Below are 15618 nucleotides of genomic sequence, written 5' to 3'. Positions count from 1 at the left end.
AAACGTTATTTGGAACAAAGGTGCCTGATCTGTTACAACCTTTATTTATATATAACAGAAAAACAAAATATGAACCTGAGAAGAGAGAACAAAATTAGCGTGTTGTTCTATTTTCTTAATGCAGAAGTAATACAAATAAATAGAAAGTGAATAACTAGAGTGGCTAAAAACGAGGGCCACATTGAAAACTAACTCTCCTAATGCAACTACACGTCTGAGACTTATTCCTTCAGTTCCTACATTAACTCCACGACACAAAAGACCAGCTCAACAATCTAACTGTGCCTGACTATTACAAATAAATAAAATAATTTATTTAAAATAATTAAATAAATAAAACAATTAAAACAAGTTTAAGATTATTTTTCCAACATTCACCCCAATGATCTTAAACTTATGAAGCACTTCTCTTCATTTTGTGATGCACTTCTCACCACCATCTCTTCATTTTGTAATGCACTTCTCACCACTATCAAGTTTGATGCACTTCTCATCAAAAACAATTTTGGAGTACTTCTCTCCAGGGTGCATTTCTCACCCACAACTCTACAAGAGTGGTTCTCCCTCGATCAAATGTGCCATGTCTTCTTCGTCCATTTGGGATCTACAATTCTTTGCCAGATGCCCGTATCTTTTGCATTTGAAACATTGCAGCTTTCTTTTGTGCCTGCAGTCTTTTTCTTCATGACCCATCTTATGACAATGGTTGCATTGAACTTTGTTGCATGTGCCTTTTGAGGATGAGGCTTTAGCTAATAGGAGTCCTTCATTTTTTCCTCCAATTTCTTCATCCCTCATTGATCTCCTTTGGTCCACGGCGTGAAGTGAATTCATCAATTCTGAAACAGTTAATTTCGAGAGATCTTTAGTATCTTCAAGTGAGAAAATTTTAGTTTCATACCTCTCGGGAAGAGTCACTAAAAGTTTATCCACAACTCTTTGACTTGAGAAGTCTCCACCAAGTAATTTGATTTGGTTAACGATGGACATTAACCTACTCCCATATTCCTTGACGCCTTCATTACTTTTCATTCTCATCATCTCAAACTCTCTCTTGAGGTTCAGAATTTGCATCAGTTTGGTTTGTTGGTTGCCTTCAAATTCTTCCTTAATTTTTGTCCATGCTTCTTTAGGAGTATCACAACCCATAATAGTTATAAAGATCTCTTCCGACACAACCGAATGTAGACATGAAAGTGCCTTTACTTCTCTTGCCACTTCTTCATCACGTTTTTTGATTTTGGCTGCTGTTGGATTTTGTGGAAGAGGGATTGGCTTAGCATCACTCTCAATTGCTTCCCACAAACTCATAGCTTTCAAATATGATTTCATTTTGATAGCCCATGAATTATAATGATCTCCTTTGAGTAATGGAATAGAGACTGAGAAGTTGTTTGATGCCATGGAATATGAAGGATAATATATATATAGGTGTATGTATAAAAATAACTCACAAGCCCTAGATCATGAGGCTCAGATACCAACTGTTAAAACCTTTATTTATATATAACAGAGAAACAAAATATGAACCTGAGAAGAGAGAACAAAACTAGCGTGTTGTTCTATTTTCTTAATGCAGAAGTAATACAAATAAATAGAAAGTGAACAACTAGAGTGGCTAAAAATAAGGGCCACGTTGAAAACTAATTCTCCTAATACAACTACAAAATCTAACTGATGCCTGACTATTACAAATAAACAAAATAATTTATTTAAAACAATTAAACAAATAAAACAATTAAAACAAGTTTAAGATTATTTTTCCAACATGATTAACATATATGCTCTCAAGTGATTTTCCTTTGTAACAGCAAACTTCACTTTTAAACCTTGGACTGTCAGGTATGATAATATAGATTTGATACAGATTTTCATTAGGAGCGCGATGATGAGATAGTTCAAGTATTTTAGGGCTTATATCTTTTATCCGATATTCTTGGTTCGATTTTCACTCATATCAAGATTTATTATATCAGATATTTAAGGTGTATAAACCTAATTAATAAAAAAAATGGTTATATATATAAATTCCAGAGCTCTGTTGATGGATCTACCATGACGTCTATAGCAAGTAGATGATATATCCTAAAGGTAGAAGAGCTTAGGGGTATATAATACAACATACAAATCGCAGTTCGGCAGGAGATTGAACCGAACCCAAAAACTATCCTCACGTTAGGGAGCCTATTAATACTCAATGTAACTACCGAGGCTAATAGGTAATTTTCTCTCCATATTTCATGTGAGAGTTTTTGTTTCTCTCCATATTCAAAACCATTAGAATATTGTGAGAGTTTTCTATCTGAGTAACAATGGAGGATACTGAGATTATTAATCAACGTCTGGAAAACATGGGTATTGAGGAGGAGGAGAATGCAGGCTTTATGTTGGAAGGAGAGGTGGATGAAACCACCAACAGATATGAACTTTGTCTTGTTGGGAGATTGCTTACGGAAAAAGGTGTAAACACAAAAGTCATGAAATCGAGGATAGCTGATGTCTGGAGGCCATCGATGGGGTTAAACATTACAGATCTCGATCAAGGCATATTTCTTTTTCAGTTCTTCAGAAAAGAAGATTTGGAATGGGTCACCAATGGCGGCCCTTGGTCATTCGACAACGCAATGCTGGCTCTGGAGAAAGTTACAGCGGGGGAGAACCCAGCAAAGATGCAGCCATGTTTTGTAAGTATTTGGATTCAGTTATATAATCTACCAATGGGGTATATGCTTGAAACAGTTGGGAGACAACTAGGGAATTTCTTTGGAGAATTTCTGGAATATGATGCAAGGAACAGTATGTCATGGAGGGATTGCATGAGAGTTCGAATTAAGATTGATGTACACAAACCTCTTAAGAGAAAAAAGAAAATTATCAAGAAAGATGGCTCGAAGATTATAGTGGAATATAGATACGAAAGACTGGGTGAATTCTGCTTTTCATGTGGGATGGTGAGTCACACTGATAGATTCTGCAGGCTGAGTGTAACTGGAGAGGTGGGCAAGGAGAAAGAATGGGGTAGTTGGCTCCGAGCACCACCATGAAGGGTGGCCGGGCAAACGCAGAGCAAGTGGCTGAGAAACGAGAATGATGACACGTGGGAAGCTAGAATTGGGGGGGGAGTTCAACAAACAGATCTTTTCGGGGGGGAATTCAAATCAAGCGCATGAAAGTAGGGAGGCGAGTGATTACAGGAAGGAGGGTGTAACAGACAATAGGAAGGATAAGAATAAATCTCTGGTTGTAAAAGAAGCAAATTTTACGGGATTTAAAACAACTTCAAATGTGGTATATGATTTAAATGAGGATGACAGTGAAATTATCCAACTGGAGGACCGAAAACGTAGGAGAGGAATTTACATTCAGGAGGGTCTCATGGATATTGACCAAAGGGAGAAATTATCGGGTATTCAGACAGAGCAACAAACACAAAAGACTGACATTTCTAATGATGATTTGGCGGTCACTTCTCACAACAGTCCGGCTGAGCTTGCTAGGCAAGCCAACCATTCACAATGAATGCCATTGCTTGGAACTGTCGAGGTGTGGGCTCAGCTCGATCAGTTCGTCTTTTGAAAGAGATGGTTACGTCTCATAAGCATGATGTATTGTTTTTATCTGAAACTTTAGCAGATAGTAATAAAATTGCTTTGCTTGCAGTAAAGATTGGGTTTTCTAATCATTTTTCAGTAGAGAAGCAGGGTAGAGGAGGAGGGCTGGCAGTCTTTTGGAGTAATAAAATTAACTGCTCTGTTTTTGGCTCCTCTAACAATCATATTGACATCATAGTCCAGAAGCGCTCAGGGGATAGGTGGCGGTTAACGTGTTTTTATGGCTTTCCGGAACGGGAACGGAGGCAAGACTCATGGGACTTGCTTCGTAATTTGTCATCTGTGTCTCAGCTGGCTTGGTGTGTGTTTGGAGATTTCGATGACCTTCTCTATAGCAGTGATAAAAAGGGAAGAAATGAACATCCGGCTAGTCTAATGAAAGGTTTTCATAGTGCAATAGAAGATAGTTCATTGATTGAGCTGGAGCTTAAAGGAGGTAAATTTACTTGGGAGAAAAGCAAATGTACGACAAGCTGGGTTAGGGAAAGGTTGGATAGATGTTTTGCAAATGATGCCTGGTGGAGTAAATTCCCTTTATTCATGCTGAATTTTTTCATGTCACTAAATCAGACCATGATCCAATCAAACTAGAGCTATTGTGCACTTCCATTTCGAAGAAGCAATTCAGGTTTCGCTTTGAGAACACATGGTTAAAGGAAGCCAATTTCCATGCAGAGATATCAGGGTTCTGGCAGCAACTCCCAGCTCTTCATTTGATCCATAAGCTTGGTGAGCTGTCCAGATTCATGGCACACTGGGGTAGAGACTTCTTCAATAAGTTCAGAGAAAAAATTATTCAGAAGAAAATGATAATCGAGGATCTAAAAAATAGTGAAGATGATGATGGTATTCAATTATATTTTGATGAGAAGGAAAAGTTGAATGATTTGCTAGCCACCGAGGAAAGTTACTGGAAACAAAGAGCTAAAAAATTATGGCTTAAAGAGGGTGATACTAATTCACGTTTCTTCCATGCAGTAGCGTCCAGCAAAAAAAAACTGAATCATATATCCAGTCTCAAAGCAGAAGATGGTACTATGGTGTCAAGTCACCAAGGTATGTGTAATACTCTGCTTAGTTACTTCAGTCAAGTCTTTACAGAGTCTAATAACTACAGAGACATACCGATTTGTGAGGGCACTGCATTTATATCTTCTAGACAGCTCTTACTGTTGAACTATCTTTTTCTGAATTTACCAAAGTTGTTAAAGATATGCATCCAGATAAAGCCAGTGGACCGGATGGCCTTAATCCGGCTTTCTTTCAGCATTTTTGGAAGCTCCTTGGTAAGGAAGTTTATAAATATTGTTGTACTTGGTTAACTGAAGGCACGTTATCAGCTGGAGTTAATGATACAACCATCGTGCTCATTCCCAAAAAAGAAATGGTGGATGATCCTAAAGATCTCAGACCTATAGCCTTATGTAATGTGCTTTACAAGATCATAGCTAAAGTTCTAGAAAATAGGTTGCAGAAAATCCTCCCCCAAATCATTTCGGAAGAGTAGTCAGCCTTTGTCCCAGGTAGAAACATTACGGATAATGTGCTAGTAGCGTTTGAAATTTTGCATTACATGAAAAGGAAGCACAATGGCCAAGATGGAGTGGTGGCTCTAAAACTCGACATCAGTAAAGCGTATGATCGAGTGCGATGGGATTATCTTCGTTGTAGAATGAGGATTATGGGTTTCTCTGAAAAATGGATACAATGGATAATGTTATGCGTTACAATGGTGTCTTATTCTATTTCTTTCCGAGGCTCATTATTGGGGCCTATAAATCCTACTCGTGGTCTTAGACAAGGGGACCCTTTGTCCCCATATCTGTTTTTATTGTGCGTCGAGGGCTTGTCTAAAGATCTAACAGCAGTTGGTAGTTCTGGGAATATTACAGGATGTAAAATAAGCAACACAGCCCCAACAATATCACATTTGTTATTTGCTTATGACAGTTTCTTGTTCTTTAAGGCCTCAGTTAATGAAGCAGATGAAGTTAAAAGAATTCTAAATGAGTATGAGGCCTACTCTGGTCAAGCTGTCAATTTCCAGAAATCTGCTATTTTTTTAGCTCCAACGTCAGGATGGATAAGCAAGGACAAATCAAGGAGAAACTGGGGGTTATGAAGGATATAGGTGATAGTAAATACTTGGGCCTCCCTTCCTTAATTGGTCGATCAAAGAAGAGAGTGTTTCGGTATCTCAAGGAGAAGATCATAAAGAAAATAGAGGGTTGGAGCACGAGGCTGCTATCAAGGGCTGGTAAATTAGTTATGTTAAAGAATGTTTTACAAGCTATCCCTGCATATGCTATGTCCTGCTTCAATCTACTAAAATCGCTTTGTGAAGAAATTCAAAGAGTGTTGAATGGTTTCTGGTGGCAAAACAATTCTGCGAGTAACAAAGGTATTAGATGGTTAAGTTGGCAGAAAATGTGTATGTTGAAGAATAGTGGCGGGCTAGGGTTCAGGGACATCAAAGGTTTTAATATAGCCTTGTTAAGTAAACAATGTTGGAAGTTAGTGACCGAGCCAGAGTCTTTGATGGCCAGAGTTTTAAAAGCAAAATACTATCCAAACAACCACGTTTTACAAGCTGGTAGAAAGAGAGGAGATAGCTATACGTGGTCTGGTAACTGGGAAGCCAATGAGGAGATGAAAAAGGGTCTGAGGTGGATCGTGGGTGATGGTAAATCTATAAAAATTGCTGAAGACAGGTGGTTGAGGTTAAAGGATGATTTCTGTGTGGATAAACATCGGGTTATTGGTGATATCAAGCACTTAACTGTAAGTGATTTCTTTCTGGAGAACACGAGAACTTGGGATATTAATAAGTTGAATAGTCATTTTTGTAGTGAAGATGTAGCAGCTATGGTGAATACTCTAATTTCCCAAAGGTATACAGCAGACATGATGGCCTGGACTCATTCCAAGAATGGGAAGTATACGGTGAAATCAGGTTATTTCCAATGGTGTCAATATCATGCAAATGCGACTGAAGTTCAATAATCTAGAGGCTGGAGTGTGATCTGGAAGCTTCAAGTCCCTCACAAAACCAAGGTGTTTTTGTGAAGATTTTGTCATAATACCCTACCTGTAAGGATGCTGCTGCGAGGAAGAGGTATTCAAGTACCAATAATATGCACTATGTGTACGGGAGAGATCGAGCACTTGAGACATTTGTTTTTTGAATGTCAGTTTGCTAGAAAATGTTGGCAGTATATGGGAGTTGATGTGAACAGCTGGGATATTGAAGATAGCAGAGAGTGGTTCCTTAGTAAATTAGCAACTGGATCGAAACAGGAGCTTATAGTCATCTCTACAGTGTTAACGGGAGTCTGGTTCACAAGAAATAAGAACATTTTTTAGCACAGGCTTATGCCTCCGGAAGCAGCTATGGAATGGAGTAAAAAACAGATCTTGGACTGGCAAGAAGCTAATAAAAAGCAGCTACAAACAGTATTGGAGCAAGGAGATAGACATGTGTATGATTATAAATGGAACCCTCCAGAGGTTGGATGCATGAAAATCAATGTTGATGCTGCTGTAAAAGAAGGCCAGAACTGGTTTGCGCTAGGTATGGTGGCTCGAAATCATTTGGGGAAATATATTTCAGGAAAAACGATGAAGCTTGGAGGGCAAGCTTCGGTGGTTGAGTCAGAGATGATAGGCATCCTTGAAGCTTTGTCATGGGCCAAGGAGTGCATACCAGGTAGGGTGACTGTTGAAAGTGACTCCTTCAGGAAGTGCAGCAAGATAAGGAAAATCTGTTGGAGGTTGGTGATATCAAGCAGTAGTGCAGGGATATTTTTCAAAGTAATGATAGATTCTCCTTGAGTTTTGTTAGAAATCAAGCAAACAGGATAGCTCATTGCATGGCTAAAATTCCCTATGAGTTAAATAGCTTTAGTGTTTTCCCGTCTCCTCCGAGTCATTTGTTGGAGACAATTTTGTCCGAAAGTTTAGTTGATTAATGAAAATATTCTTTGCATAAAAAAAAATGTAACTACCTTCACATTGTAAATAAAATTTATACATACATATATTAGGATTGAACTACGAGTAGTGAAAAGCATTTTCGTACATAAGTATGAAAATTTTATACTGACAAAGGCATTAACTTAATTGAAAACAAATACGAGCAGCTGATGGACGAGGGCAAAAATGTAATAATATAAAAATGTTTCTGAAAATTATAATATAAGATACTGAATGAAATAATTGTACAATTATCAAGTTTAACGATTTGCCGCTACACTTGCACTTACGTACGTACGTGGCCTTGACTAGAAAAGTTCATATATATAGTCACTGACTCACTGCAATTGCGAATCTCCAAAAACGTTATGACTTCCTTGTGAAGAGTTCATTTTCTGATGTTCCAAAGAATTTATCCCAATGCTGGCTGCTGCATGTTGCTGCTGTTCTCTCTGTGAATATCCACCGCTCATATTTCGAACTCTCCCACCACCAACACCGAGAAAATCAAGTGTCAATCTATCAGACCCTCCCATGCTCAAAGAAAAATTCTGATTCATTTTAGCTGCCTCATCCATGTTTCCGTAATTACCAACACTCTGATGCTGTTGTTGTTGCTGTTCCATTCTCATTCCGCTGCTAAATCCTCCAAAGTTGTTATTCTGTTGATCATTTCCACCAAATATTGAAGATGAGGAGTTGCTATTTGCAAGTGTATTCATTAGTCCCTGGAGCTGATTGTTTTCAATATTTTCACTGTTTACGCTAAAGCTTCTCGCGAATTTATTAGCGCCATTCATGGATGAGGTGCTGCTTCCAAGACCCTTTAGAATAGTAGCACTTGTGTTGCTTGTGGTCGATCCCATTTGAGCTGCTTTTTGAAGCAATGCAGTAGCTGACATATGCGCAGGAGCTTGACTATCATGGTTGTTACTATAATGAGATGAAGAGAGTCCTAGATTATTGCTGCCACCGGAAAAAAGGTTTGTTCCTTGGCCTCCACTAGCATTTGCGTTGTTGAAAGGATGATCAGGCATCAAGTAGCTTGGGGATGACAAATTGTTGCTCGCATTTTGATCACTACTGTTCAAACTGTTCGGTGTAGTAGTAGAATAGAAACCTTGATTAAAAATATTTGCTCCGGACAAAGAGTTATTGCTGCTATTAGCATTGGTTTGAAGGTCAGGAAGTTGCATCAATCCATGATGAAATGGCTTGTTTTGCATTTCATGGTATCCTTGACTTGAATGATCTTGAGACATAAAAAAAGGAGATGAAGATATGGAGTGTGGAGTTTGTTGACCTGCGAATAATGGAGAATTCATATTGTTTGATGAAGGAATGAGTTGCTCCAGTTTTGCCGTAGCTCCAGGAGTGCCAAGCCGCAACATATTGTTGGACGAGATTTGGTTACCAACTTGAGATAAATTGATATTTATATGATTATTTCCAAACATTTGGCTACCAATTGAGTTGAGGCCAGGAGGGTGCCTTGCACTTTCTTGAGCCAAAGCGTCACAGAAGGCTCTGTGCGTAATGAAACTGTCGCGTCTGAAAAACAATTAAATTCAAAAAGTAAATATTAATTAGTCCGTTATAAGTTACAGTTCAGTATTCACCCGACACATACATAAAGGTACAGACAAGGAAAGATGGAGATGAATAAGACTTTGTGTAGCTTGTCTTCTTGAATAATTATGAAAGACGGAAGAATGTTATGAACTTGTGAGTGTACATTTAACTCCATCTTTTCTGTCCATAACGTTCAAATAACTGAACACTGTTTTTATGTACGACTGTATCAGACTTTTATCACTGATGATTACTATTATTACTGCAATGCATATGGAATTACTGCAAGGGATACAAATATTTGAAGGCATAAAGTTTAATTAGGATATAGTAAATTAAGAAATTACAAATCACTTACCAGGTTAATTGACCTAAATACTGACACTAATATATTTTTAGACGTTCAATATCAGAGTTATATGGAGTACCAATTATATTGAACTAATAGAAGTTCTAAACATGTTCGATCTGCTCGCGGAACATAGGGTACTTCATATAACTTTTACATAACTATATAATCAACTCTCTTCGTTCTGCATAAAAATGTTTGAAGTTTAGGAAGTTTTACAGTAAGAGTTCTTATTGGAGCATCATTCATTTTGGTGTGGGAAATAAAACAAAATTCATTCGCAGAGTAGAGAATATATTTCCAAAACCATGGAAGTTCACGGTGAATTTATAAAACTTGAAATTGACAAAAAATAATCAAGTAAATTAATTAAACAAAATAAAATAAATTACTGCCCCAAGAGATTCGGAAGCTAGAGTATACATGAATCTTGCGGTCCCATAACCCTAACATGTTTTTTTCACAGAAGTAAAACTGCAGGAGCATAGAGTGAGAGTGTATGAAGCCAAGCCATAAGAAAACAAATCCATGCCAGCAAATTCACAACATCTAAATATACCACATACATTTGAGCATATTAGGCATCACGTGAACACACAAAGATAATAATAGTATCATCAAGGGCGATGTTCCCCATGACATCGCTAGCTAGTAGTATCATTGTCCACAGATTGTTATTAGTATCGTCCCCCCTGCCATTCTATTCTCCCTGCAATGTATATATATATTTCAAAGCCACCAGAATACTCACATGGATCCAGCGCCTCTGTCAACTGTACTATTGCTCCTCCGGTTATGTAATGCTTTAGTTGTGGTAAACAACTAATCATTGGCTCGTCAAAGTTCATTAATTTAAACTAGATCCGTTTAATAGTAATCAAACCTCGGCGATTTACTTTGATGAATTAGCTATTTTGACATGCAATCAATCAAGCGATTAATTATTAAATATTTAGTATTACCACGTTCCAAAAAATTACCTCGAGAAGAGAGTGCCACAGTCACATCTGTATTCTCTTGTCCCACAGGTTTTGGAATGAGCTTTCCAATCGGATTGCACGGCATATCTCTTAGAGCACTTGTCACACTTGTACTTCTTCTCACCGTGCTTACGAGAGTAGTGTTTCTTGATTCCGGTGAGGTCTCCAAGTGCCCTTGAATGGTCGTGATGGACACAAGTAGGCTCCGGACATAGATAAACTTTTCGCTTAACTTCTTTAGTTGACTTCTGTTTTAGCTTCCAAGGAAGGTTGTGTCCTCTTCTGTGGAGTTGTAAGTTTTGCTCCCTTTGAAACCCTTTGTTGCATACCTCACAAATGAATCTATTTGTTGCCATCAGTGTCTTTGGTGACAATGCTATTACCTCCGCATCTGGATCTGTATGACAAAAGGCCAAATGAATTAATAAAAACAAAAGCAAAAAGAACATTAGGTCACAACAATACGAATGAATGCTTAATGTGTACAAGAGTATAACATATACTTTTATAAAGATGAGCAGATATATATATATATATATATATATCCATGTCAATTCTTAAATGGCTGCTAAACAAGAAAAGAAAGCATGCGATATTAGGGTTTTAATGAAATCAAGAAATATATGTGTATCACGATTAGAGAAATGATAGGGTTTTCTCATACAAGTTTTGGTACATGGGCTTACCAACATACGTAGACACACACACACACACAAAACCGATAATGATTAGATGAAAAAACAAGTAATCGAATCATATATAGGTACTTGCTTGGAGTTCCGGGAAGATTTCTCTTTTTCTTCTGCGAGGCTGTGGTTGCTGCTGCTGGGGTAGTTGAAGAGGTAGTTATGGAGCTGGAAAGGTGTTGCTGCTGCTGTTGTTGTTTTGTCTGGTTTTGAGGATCCTCTTCTGATCTTGCTCCATAGAACAGTGAATTGGATGAAGAAGGGGCCGCCATCGATAAAATCCTCCTTATTCTATGCAGCTAGCTTGCTTGATCTATCTCGTTCTCTATACTCAAGCAAATCAAATGAATCTACAAACAAAAACAACATGAAACTGAATCACAGTAGCCAACACGAGAACTCATATGACTTTGAGCAATCATTTAACCTTTCTTAATATTTTCGAAAGCATACATGCTATCTTTCAAAAATAGGAATTAATAAATATCTATCAAATCAAGTGTTTTGAATACCTCAAGTAGTTAAAAGCTAGCTAGAGCCGAGTAGAATCCAGAGAGAAAAATTAAATATGTTTCGAATAATTCGGACAGCTAAAATCTGGAGAAGGGAGGAGAGTTGAGAAGAAAACAACCAATCTATAGACAAAGGATGAACGACGCCTAGTTATTAAATTAGCCTCCTCTCTGCCCGGGGCTTGCCTTTTTGTATTTTATTATTAAACTGCTAGAAAATGTATTTTTAAATTCAAGTCACTTATACCTTTCTTCAATTATTTGATGCTATCTACATAAGTACATGCTACTATACTTGCATCTATGTATGTGTACAGTTTTAGTTTTTCCCCGTGAATATTATTTGCTGGAGTACGTATACAACATGATTTTCGTATCAGCAAATAGCAGTTCAATAATTATTAAATACACATGTAAATTTAAATATCAAGCTAAGAGACTTGTAAGTTGTCATAATAAGGAGAGAATATGAAAATGAGGGGAACAAGGGGGCCTGTCGTCGTTGCTGTCCATGCAGCTCACAAGCATATTAAGGAGTCTGTGATTTATTTTTTGGGGCCACACCAACCCGCCCGTCTTGTAGGCCTCACACTGTCACAGGAACCCCTCTCTCTCTCCCCCCGATCTCTCTCTCTCTCCGATCTCTCCAATCTCTCTCCCTCTCTCTCTCTCTCCAAACTAGCTGGTTTATCTCTCTCTGAAATTACCTCGTTAATAAGTATCATCTGAATTGTACCAAGACAAACCACCATCCATTCTCTCTCTTTTCATGTCACTGACATGGGCTCCCCCTCCCATAGGCATGTACATGTATATGCCTTGCTTCTCTTTCCTATAATCTTTTGCCGTAATCTCATATAGCGGAAATTATTTACAGGTCTCATTTGTTTATGTGTGTGTAATTAAACGTCATAATTACAAATATAATAAAATTTGAAATGAGCTTTTTTACTGAAATGGAGGCACGGGAATTGGGTTCCGAGGGTTAATTTTCACTACAAAATAGAAGGTCAAAATTCTACTGTCAAGTTCTTGACCAACCACAGACCGAATCACGTCCTCGTTTTGTTCAATATATATTGATCAGTTTTTTATAATCGGTCGTTTCTTGTATAAATTTAACAGTAAAATTTTAGGGAAGGTATTTCACTCCAGGAGAGATGTGTGGGGTATTAATCTAAACTTGGGGAGTTATTTGTTTTTATGTTTTAGTCATGCAGTTGTGTCATGTCTGTGATGTCTGTGTGGATCGTGGAGTAATCTTGAATAAATCTTTTGTAACGTTAGAGTTTGATTAAGTCCGGATAATTTCTATTTTGCAGGTCACTCCCTAGTTTCCTTGTATAAGTATTTGAGTCAGTTTTAATAAAAATCTCCAAGTTGTTCAACGCTTACTTTCTCTGTTATATATACCAACTATACCTATATAGGAAGTTGTGTTATCATTATGCCAATAATCTGGTATCAGAGCTAGGAAACATAGTGAATGCCCAAGTATATGCCTAAGGCACAAGCGATGGAGTCTGGGAAAATCAAGAACGAGACGATCAGCTTGAGTTAACCCATGTTGTCACGAGCGAATTACAGAACATGGGCCATGAAAATGAACGTTAACCTGCAAGCCCATGGAGTTTGGGAGGCAGTTTCACCAAAAGATCCGAAATCAACAAAGGTTGAAGAGAAGGTGGATAAACTGGCCCTGACAGCAATATACCAGGCCATACCTGAGGGCATTTATTGTCTCTTGCTGATAAGGAGACAGCCAAGAAGATATGGGAGGCTATCAAGGTGACGTGTCAAGGAGCTGAACGCGTCAAAACTGCTAAAGTGCAGACATTAAAAACTGAGTTCGAGTCACTGTTTATGAAAGAAAGTGACAAAATCGATGATTTCAGCATGAAGCTAGAAGGACTGGTTACGAATATACGAGCATTAGGGGAAGAAATTGATGAAAGCTATGTGGTAAAGAAGCTATTGAGGGATGTGCCTACAAAGTTTCTACAAATTGCATCAACTATCGAGCAATTTGGGGATCTGGACACTATGACATTAGAGGAAACAGTGGGATCGCTAAAAGCTCATGAAGAGCGGCTTGAGGGAACGACTGATACTGGGGGAAATCAATGGTTGTTTACCAGGGAACAATGGATTGAAAGGGAAAAGGATGAATCAAAATTGTTGTTAACAAGGGAGGAATGGTTGAAACGCGGCTACAAAGGCGGTGGTGAGATGAGCACTCAAAGATTTCGAGGAAGGGATGGTGTTTGCAGCAGTCGTGATAAAAGCAAGGTGCGATGTTTTAAATGCCTTGCCTATGGGCACTATGCAATTGAATGTAAAAACCCAAAGAGGGAAAAAGAAGTAAAATAAGAAGCGAACATGGCACAAATCCCTGATGACGAACCTGCTCTGTTATTGGCTGAACACGAAAGGAATGAGGAGACAGTGATGCTAATTAACGAAGAGCGAGTAAAGCCAAATTTGAAGCAAGGAGATGAGGTAAAGCAAGTGGAATCCAACCTGTGATATTTAAACAATTGAGCTAGAACTACATGACTGGACATCTCTCAAAGTTCGATAAACTGGATGAAAGCGTAGTGGGTCAAGTCAAATTCGGGGACGGATCAATCGTGCAAATAAGAGGGAAAGGTTCCATTACTTTAAAGTGCAAAAATGGAGAAACTAGAACACTAAGTGAGGTATGTTATATTCCTTCTTTACGTAGCAATATAATTAGTCTTGGACAACTTGTAGAAGAAGGATACAATGTAGTCATGAAAGGTGAATACCTGTGGGTTCGAGAACAACAAGGTAACTTGCTGATGAAAGTAAAAAGGTCGATGAATAGACTCTACAAGATCATTATTTATAGTGGGGAGATTCAGTGTTTAATGTCACATTATGAGGACGAAAGCTGGCTGTGGCACTCACATCTTGGCCATATCAATTTCAAGGTCATGAGACTAATGTCTACGAGTAAGATGGTACGGGGAATGCCGGTTATTAAGCAGCAAAGCGAAGTGTGCACTGGATGCTTGATGTCAAAGCAATCCAGAAAACCTTTTCCAACTCAATCGAAGTTTACTGCAACTAGGTCACTTGAACTGGTACACGGTGATCTTTGAGGTCCTATCTCACCATGCACTCCTGGAGGTAACAAATATATATTTGTCTTAATTGATGATTAAGTCGAGTAATGTGGACTTACCTGTTGAAAAATAAAAGTGATGCTCTTGAAGCATTCAAGAAATTTTGTATGTTGGTTGAAAACAGTCCAGGGAAGAAAGTCGGAACTCTCAGAACCGATAATGGTGGGGAATTTACCTCAAATGAATTTTCCAGGTAATTTGAGGAGGCTGGGATCAATCGACACTTCTCTGCTCCGTATTCTCCATAACAGAACGGCGTGGTTGAAAGGCCCAACATGACTCTAATTGAGATGTCTCGGAGTTTGCTAAAAGAAAGGAACATGCCAAATTATCTATGGGGCGAAGCCGTTCGACACTCAACTTACTTGTTGAATCGACTTTCAACCTGAGTTGTGATTGGTGTCACCCCATACGAGGCGTGGTCGAAAGAGAAGCCATGTGTGGAACATATACGAGTCTTTGGTTGTCTAGCACATATGAAGGAGCCGACCGTGAGTCTAAAGAAACTCGATTGTAGGAGCAGACCAGTTGTGTATCTTGGCAAAGAACCAGGCACGAAGGCCTACAGATTGTTGGACCCTGAAAGTCAAAAAATATATGTGAGTCGAGATGTGGTTTTCGAGGAGAAAAAATCATGGAATTGGAATCCAAATAAAGCTACTGAGTCAATACACACTGGAAATTTCTTCATAATTTCATATTGCCCGGAAGAAAATATCAATATTGAAGAAAGAATGCATGAATCAAGAAACGAATTTGAAAACGAGAACAGCGAAGATGTGCAAAG

The 15618-nt window shown here is 38.3% G+C and overlaps 3 protein-coding genes across 3 annotated transcripts; 2 read left to right on the top strand and 1 right to left on the bottom strand.

Moving 5' to 3' along the window:
- The first annotated feature begins 2312 nt into the window (after positions 1-2312).
- Positions 2313-3044, top strand: LOC141701841 (uncharacterized protein At4g02000-like). Its single transcript, XM_074505457.1, has one exon. It carries the CDS (start codon positions 2313-2315, stop codon positions 3042-3044), a length of 732 nt encoding a protein of 243 aa, XP_074361558.1.
- A 4731-nt stretch (positions 3045-7775) lies between these two features.
- LOC141701842 (protein indeterminate-domain 4, chloroplastic-like) lies at positions 7776-12030 on the bottom strand. The gene is made up of 4 exons (XM_074505458.1): positions 11683-12030; positions 11256-11520; positions 10485-10881; positions 7776-9134 (listed from the first exon to the last, which is right to left on the bottom strand). Exons 2-4 carry the CDS (start codon positions 11440-11442, stop codon positions 7922-7924), a joined length of 1797 nt encoding a protein of 598 aa, XP_074361559.1. The 5' UTR covers positions 11443-11520; positions 11683-12030; the 3' UTR covers positions 7776-7921.
- A 1255-nt stretch (positions 12031-13285) lies between these two features.
- Positions 13286-14052, top strand: LOC141701840 (uncharacterized). The gene is made up of 2 exons (XM_074505456.1): positions 13286-13354; positions 13438-14052. Exons 1-2 carry the CDS (start codon positions 13286-13288, stop codon positions 14050-14052), a joined length of 684 nt encoding a protein of 227 aa, XP_074361557.1.
- The last annotated feature ends 1566 nt before the right edge of the window (positions 14053-15618 follow it).

The sequence above is a fragment of the Apium graveolens genome, unplaced genomic scaffold (assembly GCF_009905375.1).
Source record: "Apium graveolens cultivar Ventura unplaced genomic scaffold, ASM990537v1 ctg4450, whole genome shotgun sequence".
NCBI classification, from domain to species: Eukaryota; Viridiplantae; Streptophyta; class Magnoliopsida; order Apiales; family Apiaceae; genus Apium; species Apium graveolens.
Note: the sequence above shows the minus strand (reverse complement) of the source record. Positions and strands in the feature narration are given on the sequence as shown.